This window comes from Cololabis saira, chromosome 24 (genome assembly GCF_033807715.1).
Source record: "Cololabis saira isolate AMF1-May2022 chromosome 24, fColSai1.1, whole genome shotgun sequence".
Lineage (NCBI taxonomy): Eukaryota > Metazoa > Chordata > Actinopteri > Beloniformes > Belonidae > Cololabis > Cololabis saira.
In genome coordinates this window covers 12664940-12691997 of record NC_084610.1, presented here as the reverse complement: position 1 = coordinate 12691997, position 27058 = coordinate 12664940, and the positions used below count along the sequence as shown (strand labels likewise).

General features: G+C 43.2%; 1 protein-coding gene across 2 annotated transcripts; it reads right to left on the bottom strand.

Annotated features, from left to right (window-relative positions):
• Positions 1-4199: 4199 nt before the first annotated feature.
• On the bottom strand, positions 4200-26274 carry slitrk6 (SLIT and NTRK-like family, member 6). Of its 2 annotated transcripts, none has more exons than XM_061715685.1 (2): positions 25796-26274; positions 4200-8121 (listed from the first exon to the last, which is right to left on the bottom strand). In XM_061715685.1, exon 2 carries the CDS (start codon positions 8104-8106, stop codon positions 5566-5568), a length of 2541 nt encoding a protein of 846 aa, XP_061571669.1. In that variant the 5' UTR covers positions 8107-8121; positions 25796-26274; the 3' UTR covers positions 4200-5565. The 2 variants fall into 2 exon arrangements, with proteins under 2 accessions (XP_061571669.1, XP_061571670.1); XM_061715686.1 differs by having other exon boundaries at positions 25800-26274.
• Between the last annotated feature and the right edge of the window lie 784 nt (positions 26275-27058).

Here is a 27058-nt window from a genome sequence, read left to right as displayed (position 1 = left end):
TCGGATCGGGTCATCCCTAGTGCAACAAACAGCCAAAAGGTCTGCTCTTATAGAATTGTTTAGGCCTCCTGATCACACTATTATTTCCTTTGGAAGAATGAAGAGTGTCCTCCTTCGGTATATGAGTCCATTAACGATGACATAGTTTACTGTCAGTCATGTTTTTTGCCTCACCTGAGGTCAGGTTTTCCTAAACTGAGGACCTGGTGAGGATTTTATGACTTCCCGACACATAAAACCTTTAAATAGAAAGTGCATGCTCCCCACAAGATGTAATAGTCCTCACTAAAGTGTAAGTTATTCTCTGAATATTTATTCTAACCTGGAAGAACAGTGCATAGTTTTGCTTTTAAACATCATTTCCTTTTTTCTTCCTTGTTTTAAACACCTTTTCTGCCCCCGAACAATCACATCCAGCAGTGTTTTTGCTCTCACCTTCTGCCACGTATTTTTCGAAGGAGTTGAAAGGAAAGACAGCAGGACGGCTCAAATAACATCACGTGTGGAGCATTAATTGACTGCTGCTTTTTTTTTTTAAAGATCCTGGCGAATTTGTTGGATGGCAAATGCGATCGATATCGTTGCTATGTGGAGATGCTCTGTTGTTGCGCTCACCGATATGAATATTTATGACCTGCGGCTGCAGGGGCGATGTAACAACACAAAGAGCGTTTTGTGTGTAATAACTCTGAGAAATGTTCTGGATGTTCCCCGCTCCTCTTAGAAAACATTTAGTTAATAAAGCCAATATATCATCTGTGGTGCAAATGAGACAATGGACGCTGTAGTGCCTGCAGTAATGGGGGGGACACAAATACTAATATTGCTATAATGCACAAGCTTATTCTGGGTCAAAAAAGGCATTATTCGTGCTTCTACTGCCATTTGTCACAATATGGATGTAGAGATGAGTTTTTGCGGCAGGTTCAGGTGATTGCAGTCTGAGATCATATCTTCTCCGGGTGTGATGCTGAACAGACGTGGGGAGTCTTTTTTACAGCCGGCTGTTCATGTTCGGGCTTGCTTAGCTCGACGTGTTAAAGTGTGCACTTCACGTCGAGCTCTCGCCGCCGCTTCAGACCACATTTCAAAGCCGCCGTTTGCTGCACCGACAGGCAGCTCTGCTCACGCCGCCGCATGATCGCCCCACATGTGATTACCCTCGCTGCAGTGAGTGGACATGAGCGTTACTTTGCGGGACTCTGCATCTAAACATGAGCAGCGGCGGTTGTTGGAGCTAGGTCGACTCCAACTCAACAAGAGGCACTAATGTGCCGCCGCTTTCATCATTGTTGTGCAAATTTATGCAGCAAAGTGCAGCAAAGACCTCCTCATATCACCAATCGTGGTCGATGATATGAGGCATTGATGGTTTTGCTGGCGGGTCCACAAGAAAGTTGTTTTATGAGGTGGATAGTTGCCCAACGGGGGGAGAGAGAGCCCATACTTGGATGTCTGAAGTGAGAACGTCTCAGAAACTCTGATACAGTGCAACCTGTTGACGGCTTCTCTGCCTTTTTTATTTACTGCAAACGGGGGAAAAAAAAAAGAAATAAAAGGGTAGATCATATCACATAAAGGGCTGGATACAAGACCTTTTGGAAAACATTTGCATGGGTCTCCACATAAATCCCCAGCTTGGTGAAAGCCTACTCCCGCTTGATGAAAGATGCATCACCAACATAAAGAATGGCAAATTGGCGGCGTAAATAGTGTAAATCCCCGGCCAGGAAGGCTAATAAAAGGTGTGAAGGTGCATCCTCATTATTGCAGAGTTTTTATTGTAAGACATTAGATCACTGATGCAAGCAGGGTGCTGGGTGGCTCGGTCCTCCCGTTAGAGACTGGGTGGGAGGTACGGAGTAAAGCTGCCGCTCCTCCACGATGGATAGGAGACAGTTGAGTTTATCTGGGCAGCCGGTGAGGATTCAGGCCGAGTTACACATTTTGTCTGTATTTGCTGTAACTCAAAAAAGTTAGAAGGGCAAAGTTGGAGCCACATTTCACCCTGTGGATGAGGAAGGGCGGACATGAGGAGAGTGGTTGACTCCATCCCTTGAAACTGGGCGCATTAATGGAGCTTTTCTCTCTTTGGTCGTTTTTACCTCGAGATCTGTCAGATTGTTGGGAAAAAAAGTCACGTGTCCTTTTTTTAAGTAACTTTGTGGACTCTGGATTAAAGTTGCTTTCGTCATTGGAAATTATGACTAAATATCGTCGTCAACGAACCTTTATCACCTGAGGAAAACGAAGACGCAACGAAAATGCTGGTCATATATCGACGATAGCGATAATTAAAGGAGCATGAGGCAAGAATAAGACATGAGACTCATTAGCGCCACGACGACCATCGGGGTTACTGCAGCCAACAGTGAAGCCGGCACGGGAGAACGCGCATGCAGCGTCATTTGACGTCACATCCGCAGGACAGCGCGGGAAATTCGGGCCCAGAATCGCAGCGCATTTTGTAGCACACAGCCTGTTCAAGGCAACGGAGAGATACACTAGAGGGCTCATTCTTTTTGGTTTGGAACGCTTCATCTGACATTATTACTAGAAAACTTAAAACGTATACGCATTTTTTTCATAAATCCTGCCTCAATCCTGCCTAATGCTCCTTTAAATATATAATGCAATATCGTAGACGAATAAAAACGAGACTAAAATGTAGATTACAAAATAAAAACTGCTAAAATCTGTCTTCATTTTCGTTGACCAAAGCTAGTCGAGACAAAATGTTCTAACAAAGATCCTTAATGTCCATGTTTTCAGTAGTTTCCTCTGGTTTAGTTCTGCTGGGTGACGTTAGTCCTCAATCCCAGTCACTGCAGCGGGGAATCAGATCCAGAAGATGCAGCTGCAGAGTTAGAGGCTGATGCCGTTAACGCAAAGCTCTAGGTTCACGTTCATTAGGGGCTGGGAGAAGAAGAAGAGACCATCTTTGGATACACTTTCCTACATAGACGTGGAAAAGACAACCAATTGTGTCGTCGAAAAAGCAAAAGACGGGGAGAAATGCGGAAAAATAAATATGTTGTGAACTCAAATTAGAGTCTTCTGTATCTGGAATGAATGTATTCTTGAGTCTATAAGGTAACAATAATATAATAATAAGATAACCTTGTTTGAATTGTAAAATGTTTTTGGCTATATACAATCTTTGACTAAAACTAGACTAAAATGTTCCTGGACAATTCTGACTAAAATAAGACTAAAATGCTCAAACTTTTAGTCGACTGAAACTTGACACGACTAAAAGGAGAATGAACGTGACTAAAACTAATAAAAACTAAAATGGTAGCTTGACCCAAAGACTAGACTTAAACTAAAATTGAAACAGGCCTACAAAAACAACACTACTCTGGATGAGTATGACATGTTCTGTCCTCCCTGAGCTGTACGTTGCCAAAGTCGCCCCGATTATGTCAAAAAATTCGGGCTGCCGCTCAAGCGACCACAACCCAGTAAACATCAAAATATTAAGTCTGTAAATCCTTGTAAATGTTAAGATGGAGAAAATTAAAATGTCGGGAAGTGCAGCGACCTGCTTCTGGCCTTTCTACCAACATGTTTTAGGGGTTTTATTTGTTGGTGCTGCTTGATGTTCAGCTTTAGTTCACGAGGGAAGCCACTCGTTTGAAGTCGCGTGTTGCGAACATCTCACCATCGGATGAGCCCTTTTGCTCGCGAGTCTCTCCAGATCGAGCTGCATGTGCAGTTGTTTGAACAGTTTAAGTGTGTATGCTTTGAAATGTATAAGAGCATTTTTCTGTGCCCCCGTTGGGGTTTCTGTGTTTGTGTTTGCGGGTGTTCCTGCCGAGGGAACTTCGGATGCATCAATTAGAAAACAGAAAAACCGGAGAGGTCCGCCGATTTCCTCCACAGAGGAAGCAGAATTGAGGAGTCATGCAGAACAAGCGTAGCGGGAGATCAACCCCGCCGCTCCTGTTGTGTGATTAAGGGCTAAGTTTGCGCCGCAGGTGGGGGGCCTGAATTATTCACGCAGCAGGAAAAATGCTGTTTAAACACGTACGTCCATGCAAATGTACATATGCACTGCGGACGAGCGATAAATTGCGAGAGAGAGTGTCTCGTTCGGCCCAGGTGCCTGGTGAGTTAATTATGGAGAGACGGTTCACCGCTGAGACGCAGCGTGTCCTGCTACGCTCTTGTCCTGGAAATTAGCTCCCAAATTCACATAGTATTGCAATTCTTTATTTCCTGTTTCAGTTACAACCTGTTTTATATTCTGTACAGCACTGAAGGCACACAAAACCCAAAGATAGAACAGAAGTATATACAGATATACAGAATAAATAAATCTGTTGAAGTAGAAAAGCTACAGAGTCTGTGCTGACATGAACCGATTCAGACTGTACCGAGTCTCCAGGAGGATGAACAAGTTTGTGTTGTGTATAAATGTCCACATTCCCAGTGTGAGCTGCCAACCACCCGCTGCTTGACCAACACAAGCGGAGAGAGTGTCCGTCGTCAGTCTCGAGCTCCACTTTTGGATCCTCGTCAGTCGTCATTCATGTGCTAAAATATCTCGTTCCGGAGAGCCGACGCTCCTGAACGCTGCAGTGTGTTCAACGTAAAATAATGGCATCAAATGGAGTCTCACACACACACACACACTCTCGCACACATACATACAGCTCACTAAATGATGTTAGTGGCTCGTTTCCTCTGGCAGGAATACAAATAAAGAGTTTCAGTTTCAGCAGGACTGTTGATTGTCATGCACCATCTTATGGCATCTGATTAGTGCAATGCTTTTTTTCTTTTTTTACAAGATTACAGTTGCGTATATACTGTACTCCAAGTGCTCGGCTTTCTGACTGTGACTATCTCTCCCCGTGACTATCGCCACCTCGTATATAAAAATAAATAAACCCTCCTTTGGCTGCGGCTCGGCAGCGTGCCGGATGGATCATCTGACAGGAGGTCGGCGGCTTCGGCCGCGCTCCTATCGCCGCTCTCCAACGCACACTTGGCAATTTGCTGACTCTACGGCACTAAGAGCAGTCTGGTTCCGGCATTAAAAGCTGCCTGGGGGGTGACGGGGGGGGCAGGGGGGGCTGTAATCGGGTCATGGCCAGAATCGGGGATAGACTGATTAAGCAGAATTCTGGGTCAAGTGGTGATTGAAATTCACTCACTTTCTTTCCAAACATCTGCTTTATCCCATGAGGAAGGGGGAGGGGGAGGGGGAGGGGGGGTGATGCTATATGGATCAATTCACTTGGCTGCTTGTAGCACCGTGGAAATGTAATCACATGTAAAAAGCTGATTGAGTGGATTTCACAGTGGGCTTAAGCCCTGGGCCGCGCGACAGACTGCAGCGGCTCCTTCAGAAAAGTGACACCTTCCACCAGCTACATCGCACGGCTGTCGACGGATGAACAGAGGAACAAACCAGTTACATTCTGTGCTACAATTAAACAGATGTGCCCATGATATATTTATATATGTTTGTATATATATATCACACTGTGGGAAGTACTGGAGGGCAAACGGGACAAGGCACTTGGTTCAAACATGATAGCTCTTTTCTGCGTGAGCTCAGTTAAACGGAGTTTGGTGCTCCAGAACCTCCAAGTAGTCCGGTTCAGTGTGCAGGTTGGCTTTGAGCTCAAAGTACTCGTTCTTAGTTTGCTCAAGCATGACCTTGCGTGGTCTTGCGTACATGATTGTCTCCATTAGCTTGAGCTCCTCCTGGTGCCCGGGGACCTGCATGTCCACGGCGGGCGGGAGCTGAGGCATGTTTTTCCTGAAGTACTCCGTTATCCCCAGCTGCTGCAGCTCCTTCTCCTTCTCCAGGAGGTTTCTGTACAAGGCGTTGGGGTTGCCGAGGGTGACGAACTCGGCGGGGCACTCTCCGGCCATGGCCCTGAACTTGGAGCTGGGGTTCCCCGTCAGAGGGGAGGTGTTCTCCTTCTCCATGATGCTGCGGCACGCGTGGTGCTTGCCGCTGGGCTCCTCCAGGCTGTAGTCCAGCTCGCCGTCGCGCTCCTTGTGCTGGGAGCAGTAGGTGGGGTTGCGGCAGATCTGCACCACGGGGCTGTGGGATCGGTCCTCGTACAGAGTTGCAGATCCGGTTCTCTGCGTCAGAGTGTGGTGCGTGGTTTTCTGCCCGTACATACTGTAGTGTAGGTGGATGGGGGAACTGCTGCTGGTGTTCTCCCGCGGCTGCTCCTCCACGGCTTTTTTCTTGGCCCTCCGCCGCCGCCGGTGCACCACGAACACAACCAGCCCAGCGGAGCAGAATATGATCATGAGGATGAAGATGAGGAGGCTTAAGATGAGCACGGAGAGCGGGATGGTGTCGGTGAGCGAGATGAACAGACTCTTGCCGTCGCTGTAGGGCCCCAGCGTGGCGGTGACGCCGTCCTCCTCACCCGGGGGCCCCGGGTGGTACGTCCCCAGACCCGGACAAAGCATCTCGTGATGGAGGCTCCTCAGATCCGTCTGCATCACTTTCTTCGGGGTGTGACACAGAACGGAGCCCACCACGGTGTCTTTTCTGAGTTTTTCCAGCCACTGTTTGAGGCTGAGGAGGTCGCAGCTGCAGTCCCAGGGGTTGTCCTCTAAATAAATCTGCTCTAACGAGTCCAGTTGATCCAGCACGTTGCTCACTGGCAGGTGCATTAGCAGGTTTTTTCTCAGGTTTAATTTGGCCAGGGGCACGTTGCGAAATATCTGAGCTGGGAGGGAGCTGAGCAGGTTATTATTTAATGACAACAGCTTCAGGTTTGGCAGGGGATTAAATGTGCCGGGAGCAATCTCTTTGATAAGGTTGTACTCCAGATACAGATACTCAAGGTTATGCAGCCCCACAAACATCGTGGAGAACAGCTTCTCTATTCTGTTGCCATTCAAGTACAGTTTCTTCAAACTGCTCAAGCTGAGGAAAGTCTCGTTATCAATGAAATCAATGCGGTTGTTTGCCAAGTTGAGCAGTTCCAAACTATCATAGGTGACAAAATCATATTTCAAAAGTTTCTGGATCATGTTTCCTGTCATGACCAGTTTAGTTGGGCTTTGCTGAACTATTCCGATGTCCGATACCTTCTGGATTCCTCGGTCTTGACAGTGCATGAGAAAGCCGGCCACGGGGTGATTGTGGCAGGAGCACTGCTCCACGCAGGGGCTGCCGGGAACGTGGGAGGGAGTGGGCACCCTGGCGTCGTCTTTGGCATCGATCAGCTTGGGGATCTGAGCCACTTTGGACGAAGGAGTCACGACCATGTCCAGCGACTTGTGAGGCTCCTCCAGGTTGATGTCTGCGTGGGACGGGCACAGGACGTCCCGCTTCACCTTGGCCAGGATGATCCCCTTGAGGTGCTGCGGGCTGCTGCAGACCACGTCCCCGATGGCCGACTGGGCCCTCATGTTCTCCATCCAGATCTTCAGATGCAGGATGTCGCAGTCACAGAGCCAGTCGTTGTCCTCCAGGAGAAGTTCCATGATCCGCCCGATGTGCTCCAAAAAGCCCACGAAGGGCAGCGTCTGGAGCTTGTTGCCGCGCAGGTCCAGGTGCGTGAGGGGAACGAAGCGGAAGATGTTGCTGGGTAAAAACTCGATGGAATTGTCGTTGAGGATGAGGACCTTGAGGCGGATCAGCTTGTTGAAAGCCCCGGGTTCGATGGCCCGGATGAAATTCGTGTCAGCTTGGAGGAACTCTAAATTCACCAGGCCTTGGAAAGTGTCTTCCTTCAGAGTGACAAGGAAATTGCTATTTATGTGGAGTTTTTTCAGTGAACCAAGAGTGCTGAAGACCCCTGGCTCCAGCTCTTGTATGCTATTACCACCGATGTGCAGTGAAAGGGCGCTCTTAAGCCCCTCCATTTCCTCAGCGCCGAGTTCAACCAAGTCATTTTTGTAAAGGTTCAGGTGGAAGGGGACACCTGACGGGATTTTGATTTGGGAGATTTTGCTGATGTTCCTCTGCTCGCAGTTCATATGAAGGACGCCATCTTTTGCCTCGCAGGAGCACAGGGACTCACAGGATTCGCTAATGGAGGATGATGCCTGTGAGGGATGGATGTCTTGAGATAGGGCTGCAGTGAGAAACAAGCCGATGAGAATGATACAGCGCTGCATTGCGGTCGGAGATATCTGTGAAGGGAAGCACGGGTGCGGGGGGGTGGGAGAGAGAGAGAGAGGAGCTCTTAGTGTTCTTGTTTCTGAAGACACATCAAAAGTATCAACCTACACAATCACTGTTTCAGTTTGACAGCTAAATGATAGTCACCACAATCCGATGTTGATATGCTCCAGAGCATGAACCTGGGGGTTTGGTGGTGTCAAATTCCCTTTTTTTTTTAGAGAATTATATGGATGAAGAAAAAGAAACTGTTGGATGATCGAATATCTGCAACAATCCTATATTTTCTAGGCATCGTATATCCTTTACAATAAACCTTTACAAAAGTATGACAGACATTTGTTAGATTCTTTCTAAACATTATGTTTTTCTGTCACCTCTCTGCAATGCATATAATACTGTGTAGTACTTCTTTTCTTTAGATACACTAAATGCACCTTGAAAAACACAGTTGAGAGCAAGTGTGGCTTCTGTGTGGAAATACAACCTGTAAAGTAAAAAAAAACAACAACAAAAACATCTAGGACAAAGAACTTCAAATTCAACATTTGAAAAATAACTCAGCTGAAGATGCTAATGTTATGAAGCTTAAAACGGATATTGGTCCACACTTCAATCCGAGTGTCCCTTGTTTTTGTATGGAGGGTTATTTTCTATCTTTAATTTCTTTTTGAGCATTTCATGTTGCAGTTGGCTGTGACTTTCAGTGCTCACATCCCCCGGTGGCCCTGAACGGCACCTGGAGTCATATTTCACTTCAGCCGTGTGGGGCTCTTTTCCAAAAAGTGAGAAATTGGCAAATCATAAACTCCTCACCCACTGCATTTATCCGGAGCAAGTTCACGAGTTATGTTTCATGCATCGTGTTCCCGTTGTGCACTCCAGCTGGTCTCACATTAATGCCTGGCTTACTCTGACGCACCTCTCGGTCTCAGGCCTGTGCACTATTATACTGGATTCACACAGCAGCGTTGCAGCAACGCACAATGAGGGCCTGCCATTATCTATGCTTGCCATAGGTCTGTGTTTTTTTTCTTCATTACATTTTTGCCTGGTGAATTTTAATCCCAGTAGTCACGTCATTTAATTCACACATGGGTGTGGTGTGAAACTATCAAACAATGAACATGGTGTCGAAGAGCAGTTGCTGCATAAACGCTGGTTTTTAAAACTGAAAGGCTTAAAAATGTGCATAAACTTTTTTTTTTTTTTTCTTGGATTAATTAACTTTTCTGTCGAGAAAATGCTCCAAGGGGGGTCACTAAAAGCTGGGGACACTGCACGCTTCTCTGTTTGATAATTCTGCCCCACACAATGTTTCTGAAAGCACTTATATCAGCATACTGGGAGGTGATTGGTCCTTACAGTCATCATTAGCTGCCAATACTTGCTGTTGAATCTCAATAGAATACTGAATATGAATATGTTGCATAACTCAGTCATATAATTCAGGCAACGGCTCCAAAAACATTTTAATAACACTAACCCAAATCAATATCGGATCGGATCAAAACCTGATAATCGATTCTGAATCTTAAGAATCGGAATCAAATCGATTCTTGACATTTGAATCGATACACAGCCCTAGTCTGCCAGTCCTTGTTTTAGGTTATGTTCCTCAAACATGCAGGCAGAGAGGTGAATTTCACCCCTGATGCATGTTTAAAACATTCTGGTTTCACTTTTGAGCCGGCCGAGTTCATTGGTTAGACACGTTTGTTTACTTTCCGACAGAAAAGGGATTACAGTATATCCCCCATTTACAGAACTAGTGCAGCCCACGTGTGCACGACCCAACAAGTCTGGTTCACCCTTGTTGCATTGAACTAAACAAGTCCTTATGCATGTGAAGGAGCGAGAGGCACAGTGTACATGTGCGAGACCAAAAGTGTAACGATGGATTTACATGGCAGCGACATGTGCGTCTTCTGCGTCCGGCTCCATAGACTTTGATCGGGGTGACATAATCCACCGCTGGAATGAACTGTGGGTTGCACGAGTTGTGCTACTTGCATTGCTTCTGTAAAAATGTCTGGGCATCGAGAGCCTAGCCAGTAACCTAATGAGAGATGACTCGATAACTTGCAGTAGTTTTTTAGACAAAAAAAAATCTCCATTTGAAAACTGCTATTGATGTATCTGTAGTATCATGTCCCCGTTTGTCCAGAATCCAGAGTATGTGTGTATTAGGAATGGGCGATATTTTACCGTTCACGATAAACCGTAAAAAAAAATTCCCCACGGTAAGAATTTGTCATCTCACGGTAAAAACGATAAATTCCCGTTGATGACGTTTTTGTGTAAAGTTGATTTATGGTTCTGCGTTAAATCCACGCACAACGTACGTGAAGGAAGGAAGGAAGGAAGGAAGGAAGGAAGGAAGGAAGGAAGGAAGGAAGGAAGGAAGGAAGGAAGGAAGGAAGGAAGGAAGGAAGGAAGGAAGGAAGGAAGGAAGGAAGGAAGGAAGGAAGGAAGGAAGGAAGGAAGGAAGGAAGGAAGGAAAGGGGAGAAGGAAGGGAAAAAAGAAGGAAGGAAGGAAGGAAGGAAAGGGGAGAAGGGAAAAAAGAAGGAAGGAAGGAAGGAAGGAAGGAAGAAAGGAAAGGGGAGAAGGAAGGGAAAAAATAAGGAAGGAAGGAAGGAAGGAAGGAAAGGGGAGAAGGAAGGTAAAAAAGGAAGGAAGGAAAGGGGAGAAGGAAGGGAAAAAAGAAGGAAGGAAGGAAGGAAAGGGGAGAAGGAAGGGGAAAAAGAAGGAAGGAAGGGAAAAAAGAAGGAAGGAAGGAAAGGGGAGAAGGAAGGGAAAAAAGAAGGAAGGAAGGAAGGAAGGAAGGAAGGAAAGGGGAGAAGGGAGGGAAAAAAGAAGGAAGGAAGGAAGGAAGGAAGGAAGGAAGGAAGGAAAGGGGAGAAGGAAGGGAAAAAAGAAGGAAGGAAGGGAAAAAAGAAGGAAGGAAGGAAGGAAAGGGGAGAAGGAAGGGAAAAAAGAAGGAAGGAAGGAAGGAAGGAAAGGGGAGAAGGGAGGGAGGGAGGGAGGGAGGGAGGGAGGAAGGAAGGAAGGAAGGAAGGAAGGAAGGAAATGAGCCTGAAAGAAAGAAAGAAAGAAAGAAAGAAAGAAAGAAAGAAAGAAAGAAAGAAAGAAAGAAAGAAAGAAAGAAAGAAAGAAAGAAAGAAAGAAAGAAAGAAAGAAAGAAAGAAAGAAAGAGAAAGAAAGAAAGAAAGAAAGAAAGAAAGAAAGAGATTTATAGTTAAAAAGATGGAGTTGAATTGGTATTTTTTTTATCGTCATTTTTATCATTATCGGGATAAATGCCAGAAATTATCGTGATACATTTTTTAGTCCATACCGCCCATCCCTAGTGTGTACTGTATATATGTATATATGTATATATATATATATATATATATATATATATATATATATATATATATATATATATATATATATATATATGAAATGAGCATTTCTTTTTACTAATGAGAAAATAAATGCATCTCCCAGTGACTCACAATGAGATGCCACATAAAACAAAAAAAAATGACTCATGGCTGAGGTTTCTACCCCCTTACACATGCTGACTCATCTGACTTCAGACCTTGTTTTTGTGGATCACGCAATGCAAAAATCATTCCAGTCCATGTCAAGTCAACATTTATTTCGGCCGTTCTATATAGTGGCGATATACAACCTCGGCACGAGCGATCAATGCTCTTCTCATCATAGTTAATCAACGAGACTGGACACGAGTTTAGACCAAGCTTAGAAACACATCTGATTAACCAAACTGTTCTCCGAGCGGTGAACGGCGAAGCAGACATCTGGAGGACACAACTGTCCAGTGGAAGCGCCAGTTTCAGCAAGATCACAAGGATAATTGCAACATCACAATAAGTGCAATTTGTATTGAATGACGAGGAGAACACTGAGAGGTGATGTTAATCAGCAGCCTCAGCACCACATCTCACTCTATTACTCTAAGTTGACTAAAATCAGTCTGGATCAAAGGCTAGATCACTCTCAAGGGACGACTGGGGGAGTGCAAACATCCTCTCCAGATTAAGGCTGAACTTGATATTCACTGTTAACAGAATTCTTCAAAGAGGTCAGAGGAGGAAAGATGACAGCCTTTCGTATTAATGAATCTGATTAGCATCTGGAGGGCTTCATTCCAGCTAGATTGGTTCAGCTGATGCAGCCTGTGTTTGACAGAGATGAATCCTCTCGCTCGTGATGCGTCTGTGATGTTCTTTTGAACGGAGTTCAGGAAAATACTTCCTTCCCTCGTGAAAGTCAATGAGACGTGGGCGTGTTTTGTTTTAAACGAGCTTGTAGTTGCCTCTGCCCCGCAGCAGCAAGCGTGTCTTGGAATATGGATTAGAGGCTGAACGCAGGTTAAATGTACAGCTACCCCTGTAACAAATGCAGGGTTTCCCACACCACTTCAGAGGCCGTTAAGGTGGTGGAACTGAATTTAGTCCAATTAAACTCCAATTAAATAAACTTTTTTGGTGTCATTCACAACAACACTGTAACTCAGGGCAAAACATACAAGGTAATAGGGCTGGGCGATATGGACCAATAGTCATATCTCGATATTTTCTAGCTAAATGGCGATACTCGATATATATCTCGATATTTTTTCTGTGCCTTAATTGGGGTTTCCCCCAAAGCATTATAGCATAGCATCTCTGTTAGCTTCATTTTTTTTCTGAGGCAAACCCTTAAAAGAACAGTCAGTTTTAAATCAAAGCCTCGTGCCAAATGTCACACAGGTACATTTATTAACAGAGGTCTGCACAATATCAAAATGTATAAAACAAATGAAATAAAAATAAACTGCCTGCATATATAGAATAAAAATGCTTCTTGAATAAAATAAAACAAATATCCCTTTCCTGCATAACAATTAAATTAAAATACACTGTGCAATTAATACAATGTAGACAGTAACAGGCAGACTTTTCCACTGAGGTTGCCAGTTGTGCAAATAACAAAACATTTGTGCAAATCTCAAATAAAAAATTCAAGTCAATTTGTCACAAAATAAGCTATATCAAAATCCCCCCAAAAAAAATGTAAACATTTTTATTTTTTTTTTTAAATCGATATAAACGATATTGTCTCGTACCATATCATGTTTGAAAATATATCGATATATATTAAAATCTCGATATATCGCCCAGCCCTACAAGGTAAACAAGTTCAATGTAGTCCACTTAAATCAAATCTAATCTAGTCCCATTATAATCCCATTAATTCCAATTCAAAATCCATATGAAACCAATTAAAATCAATCCAAAACTTTAAATCAGCAATAGCTTGTGACTCATTATGATAAACGGTGATGCATCCATCCATTCATTAATTTCTGCTCATCCAGGTTTGGGCTGACGTCCCAGACCTCCCCAGCCACCTCCTCTAGCTCCTCCGGGAGGATACCACCATATCTCTCCTGCATGTTGGTCATGCCTGAATCATCTCATCAAGGAGACATCCAGAAGGATTCGAACCGCTTCAGCGGCTCCTCTGACTGTGGTGAAGCAGGAGCTTTACTTCTATGGAGCCAAATCAAGGCCAAAAGTTTTGCTAATTTGAAAATAAAATTTGAACCTGAAAATTCTTTTTTACAGTTTCAATTTAATTTTTTTCAGTATCAGATCTTTTTTTCAGTTTCAAATCTTTTTATTTCAGTTTCAAATCTTTTTTTCAGTTTCAAATCTGTTTTTCAGTTTCAAATCTTTTTTTTTCAGTTTCACGTCTTTTTTTTCAAGTTTCACTTCTTTTTTTTTCAGTTTCAAATTTTTTTTTCAGGTTCAGACTTTTGGCCCCGATCTGGCGTGGGGGGCGTGGCATCAACTGAGAGGGGCGTGGCATCATGAGTGACAGCAGAACAGAGAAGGCAGGGGACGTTCCTCAGTCATGTTGCCTTCAGGAAACGTAGGTTGCAGAAGTTAGTAGAAGTATGATTCAACAATACACCATATTCACATGATTGGCAGTGGAAAAAACTGATATTAGTGACACATTTCTGTTTAAAAAGCTGTTTTAGACCGTACTTGGCACCAATCGCAGTATAAAAGCAATAAACTATGCCAGACTGTACAGTTCAACAGCCACACTTTAAAGTTTGACATTTCCCACTTCCACATACTACCAAGTACGATCTAAAACAGCTTTTTAAACAGAAATGTGTCACTAATATCAGTTTTTTCCACTGCCAATCACGTGAATATGGTGTATATACAGTGTTGAATCATACTTCTACTGATAACTTCTGCAACTTATTTTTCCTGAAGGCAACATGACTGAGGAAGGTCCCCCGCCTTCTCTGTTCTGCTGTCACTCATGATGCCACGCCCCTCTCAGTCGATGCCACGCCCCCCACGCCAGATCGGGGCCAAAAGTATGAACCTGAAAAAAAAATTTGAAATTGAAAAAAAAAGACGTGAAACTGAAAAAAAAAGATTTGAAACTGAAATAAAAAGATTTGAAACTGAAAAAAAGATCTGATACTGAAAAAAAATAAAATTGAAACTGTAAAAAAGAATTTTCAGGTTCAAATTTTATTTTCAAATTAGCAAAACTTTTGGCCTTGATTTGGCTCCATATACTTCAAGCTCTTCCTGGATGAGGGAACTTGTCACCTTACAGTCCAGCCAACATGTGGAGGAAAAATCCTTCCAGGCTCTTCTGGGACCCTGTCCTTTGGTCACCCCCTACTATTTGTGTGACATAAATAAACTGATAAACGGAGAACCTGGACGAGCAGGACACATTAGGGCGAAATGAGGGAAACATTACCGCAGGCGACTTTCACAGATGGCGGTGAGCAACTTGTAGTTGGGTGGGGGGCGAAATTCAAGAGCAGATGTCAACATAATGAACAAATATCTGGACATCCAAATATTCGCGTCGAACTCTGCCAGATTCACTGAACTCCATCTTTTTTTCTTTTTCAAAACTTTTAAGCAACTCTTGTGAAAAAAGATGAGAAGAACACATTTAATGAAAGATGTTCTAACCTTCTTGACAAATTGTAATTACTTTCTGTACAAGACGGTCATTGATGCTGCTGCACCTTGGCGAAGGCTGTATCGATGCTTCACTGGAACCATCACAAAAGCGCGCTTGTTCCAAGAAAAAAGTGAAGGCTCGCTTCATTCAGTTGCCATTTGACCTCAGGACACAATTCACGCTTTCAGTTGCTCTTCCTTTTCCATTAATATATAAAAATATTCAACTATTAATGCAGGTAAAATCACCACAAGTACTGAACATAACCCCTCTGGGCTTCAGATTAAACGTGTCTTCACAGTTGGTAGACACTGTGGTGTAACACATTTTCATTCCTCTAAACAAACTGACACTAATAAATCAACACAACTATTATTGGATATTTGCCGCCAGTGCACCAGCTCCAGCAGAAGGTCTAAGTGAACGTAATAATCGCTGCATGCCTCCCTCACATTGCTGTGCAGGGGATCGCAGCATCAGACCAAGTACAGCAGAGTAATTAGTTGCGTGTTTTGGCCTTGGGGGGCTTCCTGCTCTCCGAGTGGGCCTGCACAACAAGTGAGACACCTACACGTGAACCATCTCCCAGAAACAAACGCATGAGAGACATTTACATAACCAGTGTCTGCATGGGCTAAATGGACGAGTAGAAGGTGCCAGCTGTGTGGTTTTAAATATAAGGAAGGAAGCCTTTATATGAATTTAATGTTAACAATTCCACCAGAATGATTCCACGTCTGTACATGAAAATAGTTCAGATAAGACTCAGATTGCATAACTATGTGTAGAAATGATGAAACAAACCTCCATGTAGGATTTATAATGTTTTCCAGGTATCAAAGCGAGTATATAATTACTCTAATTAAAGATATGTAGAAAATTGAGATGTGGTTGTGCGCACCAATTGCTTATGAATTTGTCAAACTTGTTATATATGCATTGTTTATACAACACTTTTTATTGCGTACATGTGCCCAGTTATCCTGAAGAACAATAAGATAATGGATGGATGGCATTTAAGTTTAATTGTGGTGGTCATGTGGTCATGTGATCTGATGGCTTCCAGGACCAACATGAAATGAAGTAAAGGACTTAACGGATATTTTCTGCATGATAACGCAGCTGAGGGAAGTTGTGGAGGGCAATGGCCTTACTCACTCTGTCTGCTATATTTCAAAATAGACTTCTCGAACTGATCCATTTTTCAGGCAATCAATGTTGCATGGAACTCGGTGTGACGGGGCCCAGGAGATGAAACATTCTTCCGGTGCCCATCTGCTGCCGCTCTCCCTCGCACGGATACAAATGCGCATCTCTTCCTGTTCGGACAATTCAATTAGGTATCTGCCTAAGCCCCATGATTGCTCCCCTCATGCATGTGAGGTGCACTCATCGTCTAACACCGAGTACAGACAGACCTGAGCAGGGCAACACCACAGTGGGGAAGTCAAGTGAAATCTGTTGTTGGAATATTTATCACGCTGAGCCCGTTCTGCAGCCGCGATAACGCGGCTAAAGGCTTTGCCTACTTACAAACCCATAAATAGCAAGTTCACACTTCATTTGAGCCAGCTGGAAACTGTATTGTTCCAGAGCAGAGAGGTGCTCCATTATATCATGAGACTCCCATCATGAGTGCAGTGCCTCTTCGTGAGCATAATATCATGTCACAGCGATAAGATGTCCTCTATATAATTACAGCAAGCAGGGACCCACAAACAAGTCGTGAATACATACATTCAACGGCTGCAGAACAGGCTTAACTCCATGACAGTGGACTTCTGTGAATCTGGGTGATGCAGTTCTCTGCTGATGGCCACCTCATTTCTGCCGCAGCCTCCGTGAACTCAAGCCCCCCTTTACTTTTGATTTCATCTGATTTTCTGCCTTGGCTGTCTATCAGTGGTGCTAGCAGCTGGCATAATGAGGCCTGATGCATTAGATTAGCTGTCACGACTTATGTATGCGGCTCGAGTAAGCAATACATGCAATTTCAAATTCTCGCTAATGATCAGATCTGCTCCTGACAACTTTAACAAATGTCTAATTTATTCCGTTTTTGAACTTTTGAGGCAGTCTAGCTCTGAAACCGCTTGGAGCCAGTTGGATTTGTGATACATAGCAAACCATGGGGCTCACACCAAGTACGGTGTCCGTACTGAGGAACCCGTACACCCCCGCTTCCCATCGATTCAGCACGCTTCACGACGCTCAGAGCCCTGCAGTACTGCATCATTTTATCATCTGAACATTTGTCACAGTTTAGCAGTGAACTGGCACCCAGAGCAGAGACGGTACACACGGTGCGGTTCAAAGCCACACCGACTGTATTGTACGGCGTGTGTAGCAACCAGTCAAAAGTTTAGTGTGTTATTTTTAGAAAAGGAAGCCAGCAAAAAGTCATGTTCTGTGCTCGTCAGTGTCAGTGGGAGTAACGTATGCCGGAGCCACGAAAAGCCCATAAGGCAGGAGTCTAATTCATTTCTGTGTAGCATAAGCCAAGTTGATGTTCGGGTAAGAAAGACTTGCTATCCACAGCAGCATCTGACAGATACGACTCTTCATCTAAATTTGTCCAGATATATAAAAGTAACTCATCATTTTTGACATATGAGGACTACATCTTATATATATATATATATATATATATATAGTAGATAATATTGTAGCTTTTAATCTGCTTTAAAAAGCTCCTCAGTCGCCACAGAGTCTTTATAACCTTATTCCTAGCTTGCTGCCGGGCGACCTGCAGTGATGGTGATTAATGGAAGTTGACAAAATGATCCTTGACGGAGTAATTCCCTGAAGTTGCCCAACCTGAAAAGTAATGTTCCAAAGTTAGACAAAGAAATGTTTTGGAAGATCCGATGATTGTTAGGCGACGCTTTTAAGTATTAAATAAAGCCAATATTCTCCCCCTGGGGGAGTCGGTGTGAGCCCGGGGGCGCACTATTCCTCCGTCGCCCTGCCGCCCTGCCATGTGGAAACCAAGATCCTTCTGGCGGTGTTGGAGGCACACGCACTCGCTGATGAACGCAGCGAGGCTCCTACCACATGTTTTTCAGGCAGCTACATGGATTGCATCTTAAGAAACGGCTTCAGCGGCTTGTTGAAAGTGTTTTCAGCCGTGCGCTTTTCTTGTCACGTCATGTAGCTCTGGCAGCTGATCACATGGCAGGTCGTAAGCAAAGACACGCTAACTACCTGTGTGTACGGAAGCTCGTGTCTATGTGACAAACACGGGCACAGCTTCAGTCGCCGAGCGTCTTCACTTACCGCTCTCTGCTGGTGGGCCTTAATTTCTGATAGAGAGCATATGCATGATAGAACTAATAATAGCAGCACAGGGGCTGCGTGGAGAAGGCGGAGGGAGAGGGGTGGTTCACCTCCCCTGGCAAGTGTGATTTAGCAGGCTTGCATTTCAAATGGTCTGTTTAACTAATGTGCAGTAATTAGTTCTCCAGAAATGAGCAGGCAGATTACACCAGTGTAAAGTGGCATCTAGGTATGTTTTGTAAGAGACCCATCTGCACCCAGCAGATGTACGTTTGTGTCTCGCCTGCACGGCTGTCCCTTTTTCTCTTTGAAACAGTGACACTTTTCGGTGCTGGAGTGAGTCACCAGCAGGACTGGAGAGTTGGAGATGTATTCATTAAGGACGCTTAGACCAGAGGCAGCTGCATCCACGAGGTCAGAGACATCGTGTACGATGCAAAGAAGAAAAAGAAAAAAAGGGGGCGGGCATCTGTGTCATGATCACAGACTGTATTAAAAAAAAAAAGAACAGGACAAACAGCCATTTTAGCCTAGCTCATGCTTGCTAATATTTCCTGACATGTTGCAACAACTAAAACAAGGACTGCCTGAAAATCTGTCTGAGCTCCACTAGGCAGCCAAACATGGATCACCATTGGGTGGCTGCCAACCCTTCCTTCCTCAAATTCGTTGCAGTTCTTCGACTGACCGATAGATGCTGGCTCCAAAAATTAATAAACCTCCACTGACTCTTATATTAAGATGTCCAACTTCACAGCAGAAATAAACATATTTACAGCCTGGTTAAAAAATCATGTTTTGGTCTCAATTGTTTGATTTCATCTATGTCAACTTTTAGAGGGGTGAATCTTTTGTACCACGACAGGAGAGTTTATATCAAGCAATAGATTTATTTAAAATATGATTGATTGACAGTCGGCTCATGCAATGGCTGAGCAAGTCTTTTTTGATTTCACCGTGGAGTCAACGTGTTCAACGGTATAAACGTCTCACAGCAGCTCTGCAGATATTTTGGCAGGGTTCAGCTGAAGGAGCTCGGGATGCAAAGCTAACTTTGTTTGACATGCGGTGGGCGTGTTTGTCGGCTTTGTGCATAATGCTGTTAATTTAAAGCGTTTTCAAAAGCCGACTTTTTTTCCGCTCATGTAAATCAGGAAAAATGTCTTACCTCACTTGGTCTTGTTGCAATTATCAGTTGTGTGATAGTTTGATATATATCGTAACCATGAGTGCATAATTGTCCTCATTCAGCTGTGTGAAACCAACAAAGATGCTCCATTTCTATTGACTAAATGATTTGAATGCCATTTTAGTGACATCATCATGTTGCACGCTTGTGGACTGCTGTGGACGTGACATATCTCATGCACAGTTGTTGTTGTTAACTAAAACTCACTGGATATATATTATATGAGGCAGCACCTCCCAATCTGAGGTCATGCATACAGGCAGGCACATGCAATGTTGTTTGTTTTACCTCATGTGTTTGTACACATTATCCTTTCAAATGAATATCTCTCACTCTTTAGAAAGGTTGAATTATTATATTAGTAGACTTACAATTAGTGTTGTTTTTGGCAGCCTGTTTCAATCTTAGTTTTAGTCTAGTCTTTGGGTCAAGCTATCATTTTAGTTTTTATTAGTTTTAGTCACTTTCATAATCTTTTTAGTTGTGTCTAGTTTTAGGCGCCAAAAACTGATGACATTTTAGTCTAGTTTTAGTCAAAGATTGTATTTAGCCAAACCCATTTAACAATTCAAACAAGGTGATCTTATTATTATATTATTGTTACCTTAAGAATACCTTCATTCCAGATACAAAAAACTCTCATTTGAGTTTTAATTTTGAGAACATTTTTTCCTGTGATTTTGTGGCAGCATTTCTCCCCATCCCCAACATTTCGTCTCGCCTCGTTTCGGTCAACGAAAATGAAGAGTTTTTATTTTGTAATCAACATTTTAGTCTTATTTTTATTCCTCTAGGATATTACATTATATATTTAATTATCGTTATCGTCACAAGACCAGCATTTTCGTTGCGTCTCGTCTCGTTTTCCTCAGGTGATAAAGGTTCGTTGACGACGATATTTAGTCATAATTTTTGTTGACGAAAGCAACTTTACTTACAACGAATAAATTAATAGGACAAAAAGGTGTTGATGCCAGTGTAAGCCTGCGTGATGGAGGTTATGTGCCGCGTGCATGCTGTGCTCATTAAGAGCATCTTCCTGAAGTTCATCAACATAACCCTGCTGACTCTAACTGGATAAACTATCATCATTATGTAGCTGCCAGTGGTTGTAATAATTACAAACAGCTGAGTGGTAGTTGTTTGAGTGACAATTAGTCAGGAATCGTACTAAGAATACTTTCCACCTGCCATATGCTGTTGTATCTGTTCAGTATCTCACTGATCTGTCAGAAACCCCACACTCTTTCTCTTTTTCTCTTGGGTGGCTGCCCAATTTAGTCATACGGTAAGCCTGTGGATGTTTGTGGGGGTACAAAAAAGAATAGATAAGATTAGCACGGAGTCATCTCTTATTGTTTGGGGAACGTGTGCAGGCAAGTTTTAACCGCGGCAGGAAAATCAGCGGTCGGATCATGTATGCCTCCTTTTCAGATTCTCCCAGCACTCTGACCTCTATTTATTCACCAGACACGTCCATAATTCATTCCTGTGTCAAACTGGGATCAGTATAAGTAGCTTTATGATGCAGAGCCAGTAGGACCTTAACTCCGCCCGTGTGCCGCTCCGAGCACTTTGATTCAAATCGAAGGAAATCCAGCGTGTGACCGGTGGGGGCAGCAGCTCACTGGGGGACGTGAACAATGCATGAATACAAGCAGATGAATAGGAAACGATGTTATGGGAGATTGCTACGGCTCTTTTTTGAAGAAAAGGTGCTGAAGGTGACCCTAAAGTTATAATTAACTAGTAAGTTACAAGGATGCCGCCCAGTCTTCAGCTTTAGAGCACATGGGCTTCATCTTGTTTCTCCCCGTACACTGTTTTATTTACTTTCCATTTCCAAGCTCAGTACTGTGGCAGAGTTAATTGAGTAGCTGATGATGTGACAACTACGGAGGCATAAGCTGACCTGCATCGTTCGTACGGCCAAACAAGGCCTTTCAAGGCCAATTAAGCAAGAAGACCACGGAGGGCAATTAAAGAAGCCAGTTGGAGGCTCCCGTTAAAACCTGCCAGGAAACGGGCGCTTTCAAAAGGCTTTTTTCTTCTTTTTGCACCAACTTCAAAATCATCCATAAGTCCCTGTTTGTTGTTGACATGGATTACTGACGCACCTTCAAATTCTCCGGATCATTTAACAGCCACTGAAGATTAGCGGCGTTTACAGTCGACGCGGCACGTGCCTCGTAAGAGAAGTAAGTGTGCTTATCACACGTGACACCGGTGCGACAGAAGGGAGTGTTGCATTTCAAACAAAGCCAGTGAGCTGTTTATTGTCCCTAACAGGCCCTTAAGATATCAGCCATATGTTACACGAGCCTGCTAATCTAATTTGTCTAATATGGAAACTGGGCGGGAGGTGGATGGCGGGGGGGTATGAGAATAATTAAAATTAAAAAAAGACATCAGCAGGGATAAGGACAACTATTCTAATTCATCAGTTTGATGTGTTAAAATGAGACTATCAATGTTACCTACATCTATTTAGCATAAAATACCACTAATATTGCATTTCTGTGTAAACGAGGGACTTTATTCTAGTTTTGCTCTCATAAGAAAAGCTGAATGACAAGTATCAGTTGCCAAAACTAGTTACCAACTCAAATAATAAGGTTCAACCAAACATTTTTACCAAATTCTTGACTTTAGAAGAAAGGAGGTTACATTGCTTTTACAACACTGTCCACTGGTCTCTCTTTCTCTTGCTTCTTAACTTTCTTGAGTCTCTTTATCATGATGATATTATGCAGATGTTGAATGAGACGACCAGCAGGGGGAATCTAAAGTTACTTTGGGCAGTTTTTGAAGATGGTAAGAACTCAAGACTGCAACAGCGAGACGGTGATTCACTCAAGTAATCCAATATTCCTTCAAATAAAATTTAAATGGATGTTTTAACATGAAAAAATAAAAAAAAAACAAATCCTTTGAGCTACATGAATCCAATTGGGCCACAATTCTGTTATTGGCAGGCAGAGCTGGCAAAAAACATCATGAACTGTTGGTAAACAGCTTATAGCAGCATTGGCCCTTTTCAAAACTGGACACTACGTGTGTGTGTGTCCTGCACGCTGCTGATTCATTCAGCGTCACTAAATGTCTATTCTGTGACATACAAAGATAATCTAGCATTAATAACGAGGTAAACATATCTGCAAATGCAGAGAAAACCCAGTAGGAAACAGACGAGGAGGCAAAAATGAACAGAAAGTAGAGAATATCTGAGCCCAGGTATGTTAAGATCAAATAAAACAAACAGTTTTATTGTTGGGATAAAAAACAAATGATAAAATAATACAAAATTGGAGACAATTAAAGACTACTCGTCATCCAAGTGCCGAATCCATGTTCAGAAAATTGTCTAATCAAAAGGTCAGCGCTTGAGGAAATGGCTGCCATGAAGGCAGTTGTCACGACGACGAAGATCACGGTTGAGTTAAAGCTTATGAATGCCAATGCAATGCAAAAGTTTACTTAGTTTCATGTTTTTTTTAGAAATAAAACATTAGGCTGAAAAAATCTTTTCATTGAACAGTTTCTACCACATTGTTGTTTTACATTTAGTTTTTGTTCAATATTTTTAGTCGATTTTCTTCGCTGCCTACGTTATCTGAGCACGGTTTATCGAAGTCCACAAACTATTATTTCTACCAGCAGATTTTCCAGCATTCAGTAAAAAAAAACAGAAAACATGCCCTAAATATCTTTTCCTTGTATTGTGTCAGTTTCAGTTATTGATTGGTTACAACTTTCAAAGAAGATGATCAATGTTTTGGTTTTAAATGTTCCTACATGTGGAAAAAAAGCAGCCGTGCTCCAGGTGAAAAACCATAATGAGGAGCCCTGCGAGGACTCTATTGACTCACCAGACTCCAGTAAGAGATCTTCTGGCCTGAAGCTCCTGCCTGCTGTATTCCTCCTCACAGAGAGGGTTGGAGCAGCAGAGGCTTTTAGTGAAAGAAGCTATTTTCTTCCAGGTCTTTGAGAGACAAACTCCTGGACAATATCGATACAATAGCCCAGGGACAAACAGGTGCGAGTTACTTCTAATGAAGTACATCTCGTCTGACAACCACATGGAAAGGATTTTACAAGAGGTGCTTTTCAGGTAAGCCAAGTCTGACCTGGTCATTTACTTCAATTTACAGAGTTATTCTGTACATGGTTTTCACAGAATACCAACAGCATTGCTTTCCCCTCCACTGATACACCAACCCATCAAAGTGAGCATTCACCTATAGAGTCTGTCCGCTTTTACCTGGGGGTCCAGACCTGATGAAAGGGACATGGAAAGGGCTGCACAGTGAGACTTGTTGCATCCAGCGAGGGGTTGGTGTCGCTTCTCTGTGACATGGGATGCCAGATTAGACGACCGTGTTCTCACGCTGTGCCTCCACAGTCTCGATTATGCGTGTATTCCCTCTCTAGCCGTCTCTCCGAGCTCCCAGGCACCAATTACAGCGAGACGTGTCCCCCTTTTCCCTCCGTATTAAAAGTGATGTGGCTTGCCTTATAAAGTCAACACCACCGCTACACCCACGTCTCTGCAGAGCGCCCGCGGCCCTCTGCTGTGATCCAGGAGAAATGATAATTATGACATCCGCCCACTCAAGAGGCAAAGGATACTTCAACTCCCTTACCCCTTATTCTGGCCCGGAGCTGATGCTCCAAATCTGCACCTGTCAGGCCAATTTCCTTTGGCTTCTTTACACATTAGGACAACACCTGGTCAAACACATAATTGTGTTTCAATGCACTGCCAGCCGTTTGTTCAGCAAGGGACTGATCATCATTGCAACAACTAATATCTACAAGCAAACATTAGTTTTTTTTTTCTCCAGCAGTTTCCTGCAGATGGCTGATTATCGGTATTAAGGCATTGATGCAAGTCTGCAAATAATTATCCCCGCGCTCCTGAACAATGGATTACCAAACAAGAGCAGCATCCTGATTTGTGCTTAATCTGTTAAATCGGCCCCTAATCAATATGCACAAGCAAGCCTGTATTTGTATATGCAGTCCTGTGATACCTAACTAAGCTCCATCTCCACCTCCCGAATAAAAACACAATTATGCACTTCACAAGCTAAAGCTAATTAGACAGCTTTTTCCTCATTAAATTGCAGTCAAACAGAACTATAACCCCAACCAGTAACTGAACAAGAGAAGAAAAAAAAAACAACTCTCCCGTAGGACAAAGTGCAAACTGATTAAATTAGGCACAAATGCTCTGAACATTGATTAAATCAGTTGTGATTTACAATATGGCCGGGCGTATTAACACTGCCATATATCACTTTATGATATTTAGCAGCAGCCAACGCATTCCTATTGGCCGACATCCATTAGACGCCGTGACGTAACGCACATTAAAACACACCTGTGACCAATGATGATAATTAAAATATTCAATGCGCCAGATAACGGTTTGGACCGAAAGCAGAAGCTCGGTGACCGTGGTTTTACTGGATAAAAGGCCACTTTAAGACAATTTCGGTGTGTGTGTGTGTGTGTGTGTGTGTGTGTGTGTGTGTGTGTGTGTGTGTGTGTGTGTGTGTGTGTGTGTGTGTGTGTGTGTGTGTGTGTGTGTGTGTGTGTGTGTGAGAGGGGGGGGGGTTTGGTCTGTTTTAGTAACATGTAGGCTCGTGCACGGTACAGTAACCACGCGTGCCAGGTGGCCAGGTGTGCTCCAGGCAACGAAGCTAGTGGAGGATAACGCCGAAATGTCATTTATGTGTACTTTAAATAATTATACTGTTGTCTTTTGCTTCCTGAATTACACATTTATTTATATATATATATATATATATATATATATATATATATATATATATATATATATATATGCACGCACACACACACACATATATGTATGTGTGCGTATGTGTGTGCATACATATATACACACACATAGGCTACATATATGTTTGTATGTGTGTGTGTGTGTATATATGCACACACACATTTTTTATATATATATATATATATATATATATATATATATATATATATATATATATATATATATTATAGGGGAAAAGACCCAGAATAAATGACACTCCAACATACTTAAGCCAGTTAGAACCTGCCCGCGTTTGAAAACGGCACCAGTCTTGACTCCATAAGGCTGATTTAAAAGTGATGAAACACCTTTAAATACAACGTTTTGTGACACATGCAAATACATGTTTTTTGCACAAGTATCTCTTACCTACTGAAACTGGTGAAAAAAGAGCAAATTTAGTCCAAACATCGTCCTCAGTCCATCAGTAAAGGCTTGCAGCCAGCAGCGCGTGCAGAGCGGCGGTCGGAGCCTCTACGGTCCGCCTCATTAAAACCACGCAGGGAAACTTCGCAGCGGGCTCCGTGTGAACCCTCCGTGTCCTCCACGGGTCCAGCTGGGTCCAGTGGGCTCTTTCTCGGGTGTCACACCGCTGCCACGCAAAGGAAAGCAGTTATTCCGACGGAAAAGGTGGGAGCTCACAGTCCCGGGATGATGGTGAGTTCAGCCTCCTCCTGAGTTATTCTGGAAACAAGTTGAAGTTGGAGGCAGCAGAATGAAACAGAAGAGTGATGAAAACGAGGCTTTTATTTTATTTTATTTTTTTTTAATTGTCGTCTTTTAGTCTCCAGTGAGAGGAGTGAATGTGAGCTCGGGGTTTAGGCTGTGGCGCTGCTCCGCGCGCTCTGTGTTGGTAACCAATCTGAGGCGTATCGGAGCTGCTCGCTCATTTGCATGCTGTAGGTGGACCCGGGAATCAGAGCGATGTCAAGGACATTTAAATACATACCGACTTCCTGTCCGGCCTTTCAAAATAAAAGCTACAACCCGTGTTTTTTTTTTTTAAGTTATTTTATTTTCTTCTCCCCCAGCTAAAATAACCCCTTCCCCACAACTGCTCTCACAGGGAATACTTTTAACCGAACCCATAAGTTGACTTTTTAAATAACACCCCATAGTGGAACGTTATTAAATCACCAACATTTGCAGTCATATCGAAAAGAAATCTTATTTTTAAGGGGACATTCTTGTACTTCCTCAACTTCCCTCTTTATTGTCGGAAAATTGTCACACAGCTGGAAAAGCTCTGTTACAGTTATAGAGAGCTCCTCCTATTTATTACCAAACTAGAAGAAAAAAATAATAATTGCATTGATAGGCATTAATTAGCCTGAAGCACCAAGCCCCAAGGGCTGAATGCACTGTTGTAGAGATGCTATAAACAGATAACGCATCCGGTGCACACTGAAACCACTTTCCATCATGCAGATATCAGGAATTCAAGCTGCTTCGTGTCCTTGAACATGACTCTGCTGCTTCCAATTCCAACTGAGCTGTAGCTCAGCCTGACCTCTAACCTCCCTGTGGAGCAGACACTCAAAAGCCATCACCGTCATTCCAACTCCCGCTGTTATGGGATGACTTAAAAAGCCAAAGAGTTTAACTGATTAAATTGCTGCAAGTAACCTTGGG

What these genes read in the sequence shown, in the direction of transcription:
- slitrk6 (XM_061715685.1), bottom strand. Translation starts at nt 8,106, where the DNA reads ATGCAGCGCTGTATCATTCTCATCGGCTTGTTTCTCACTGCAGCCCTA.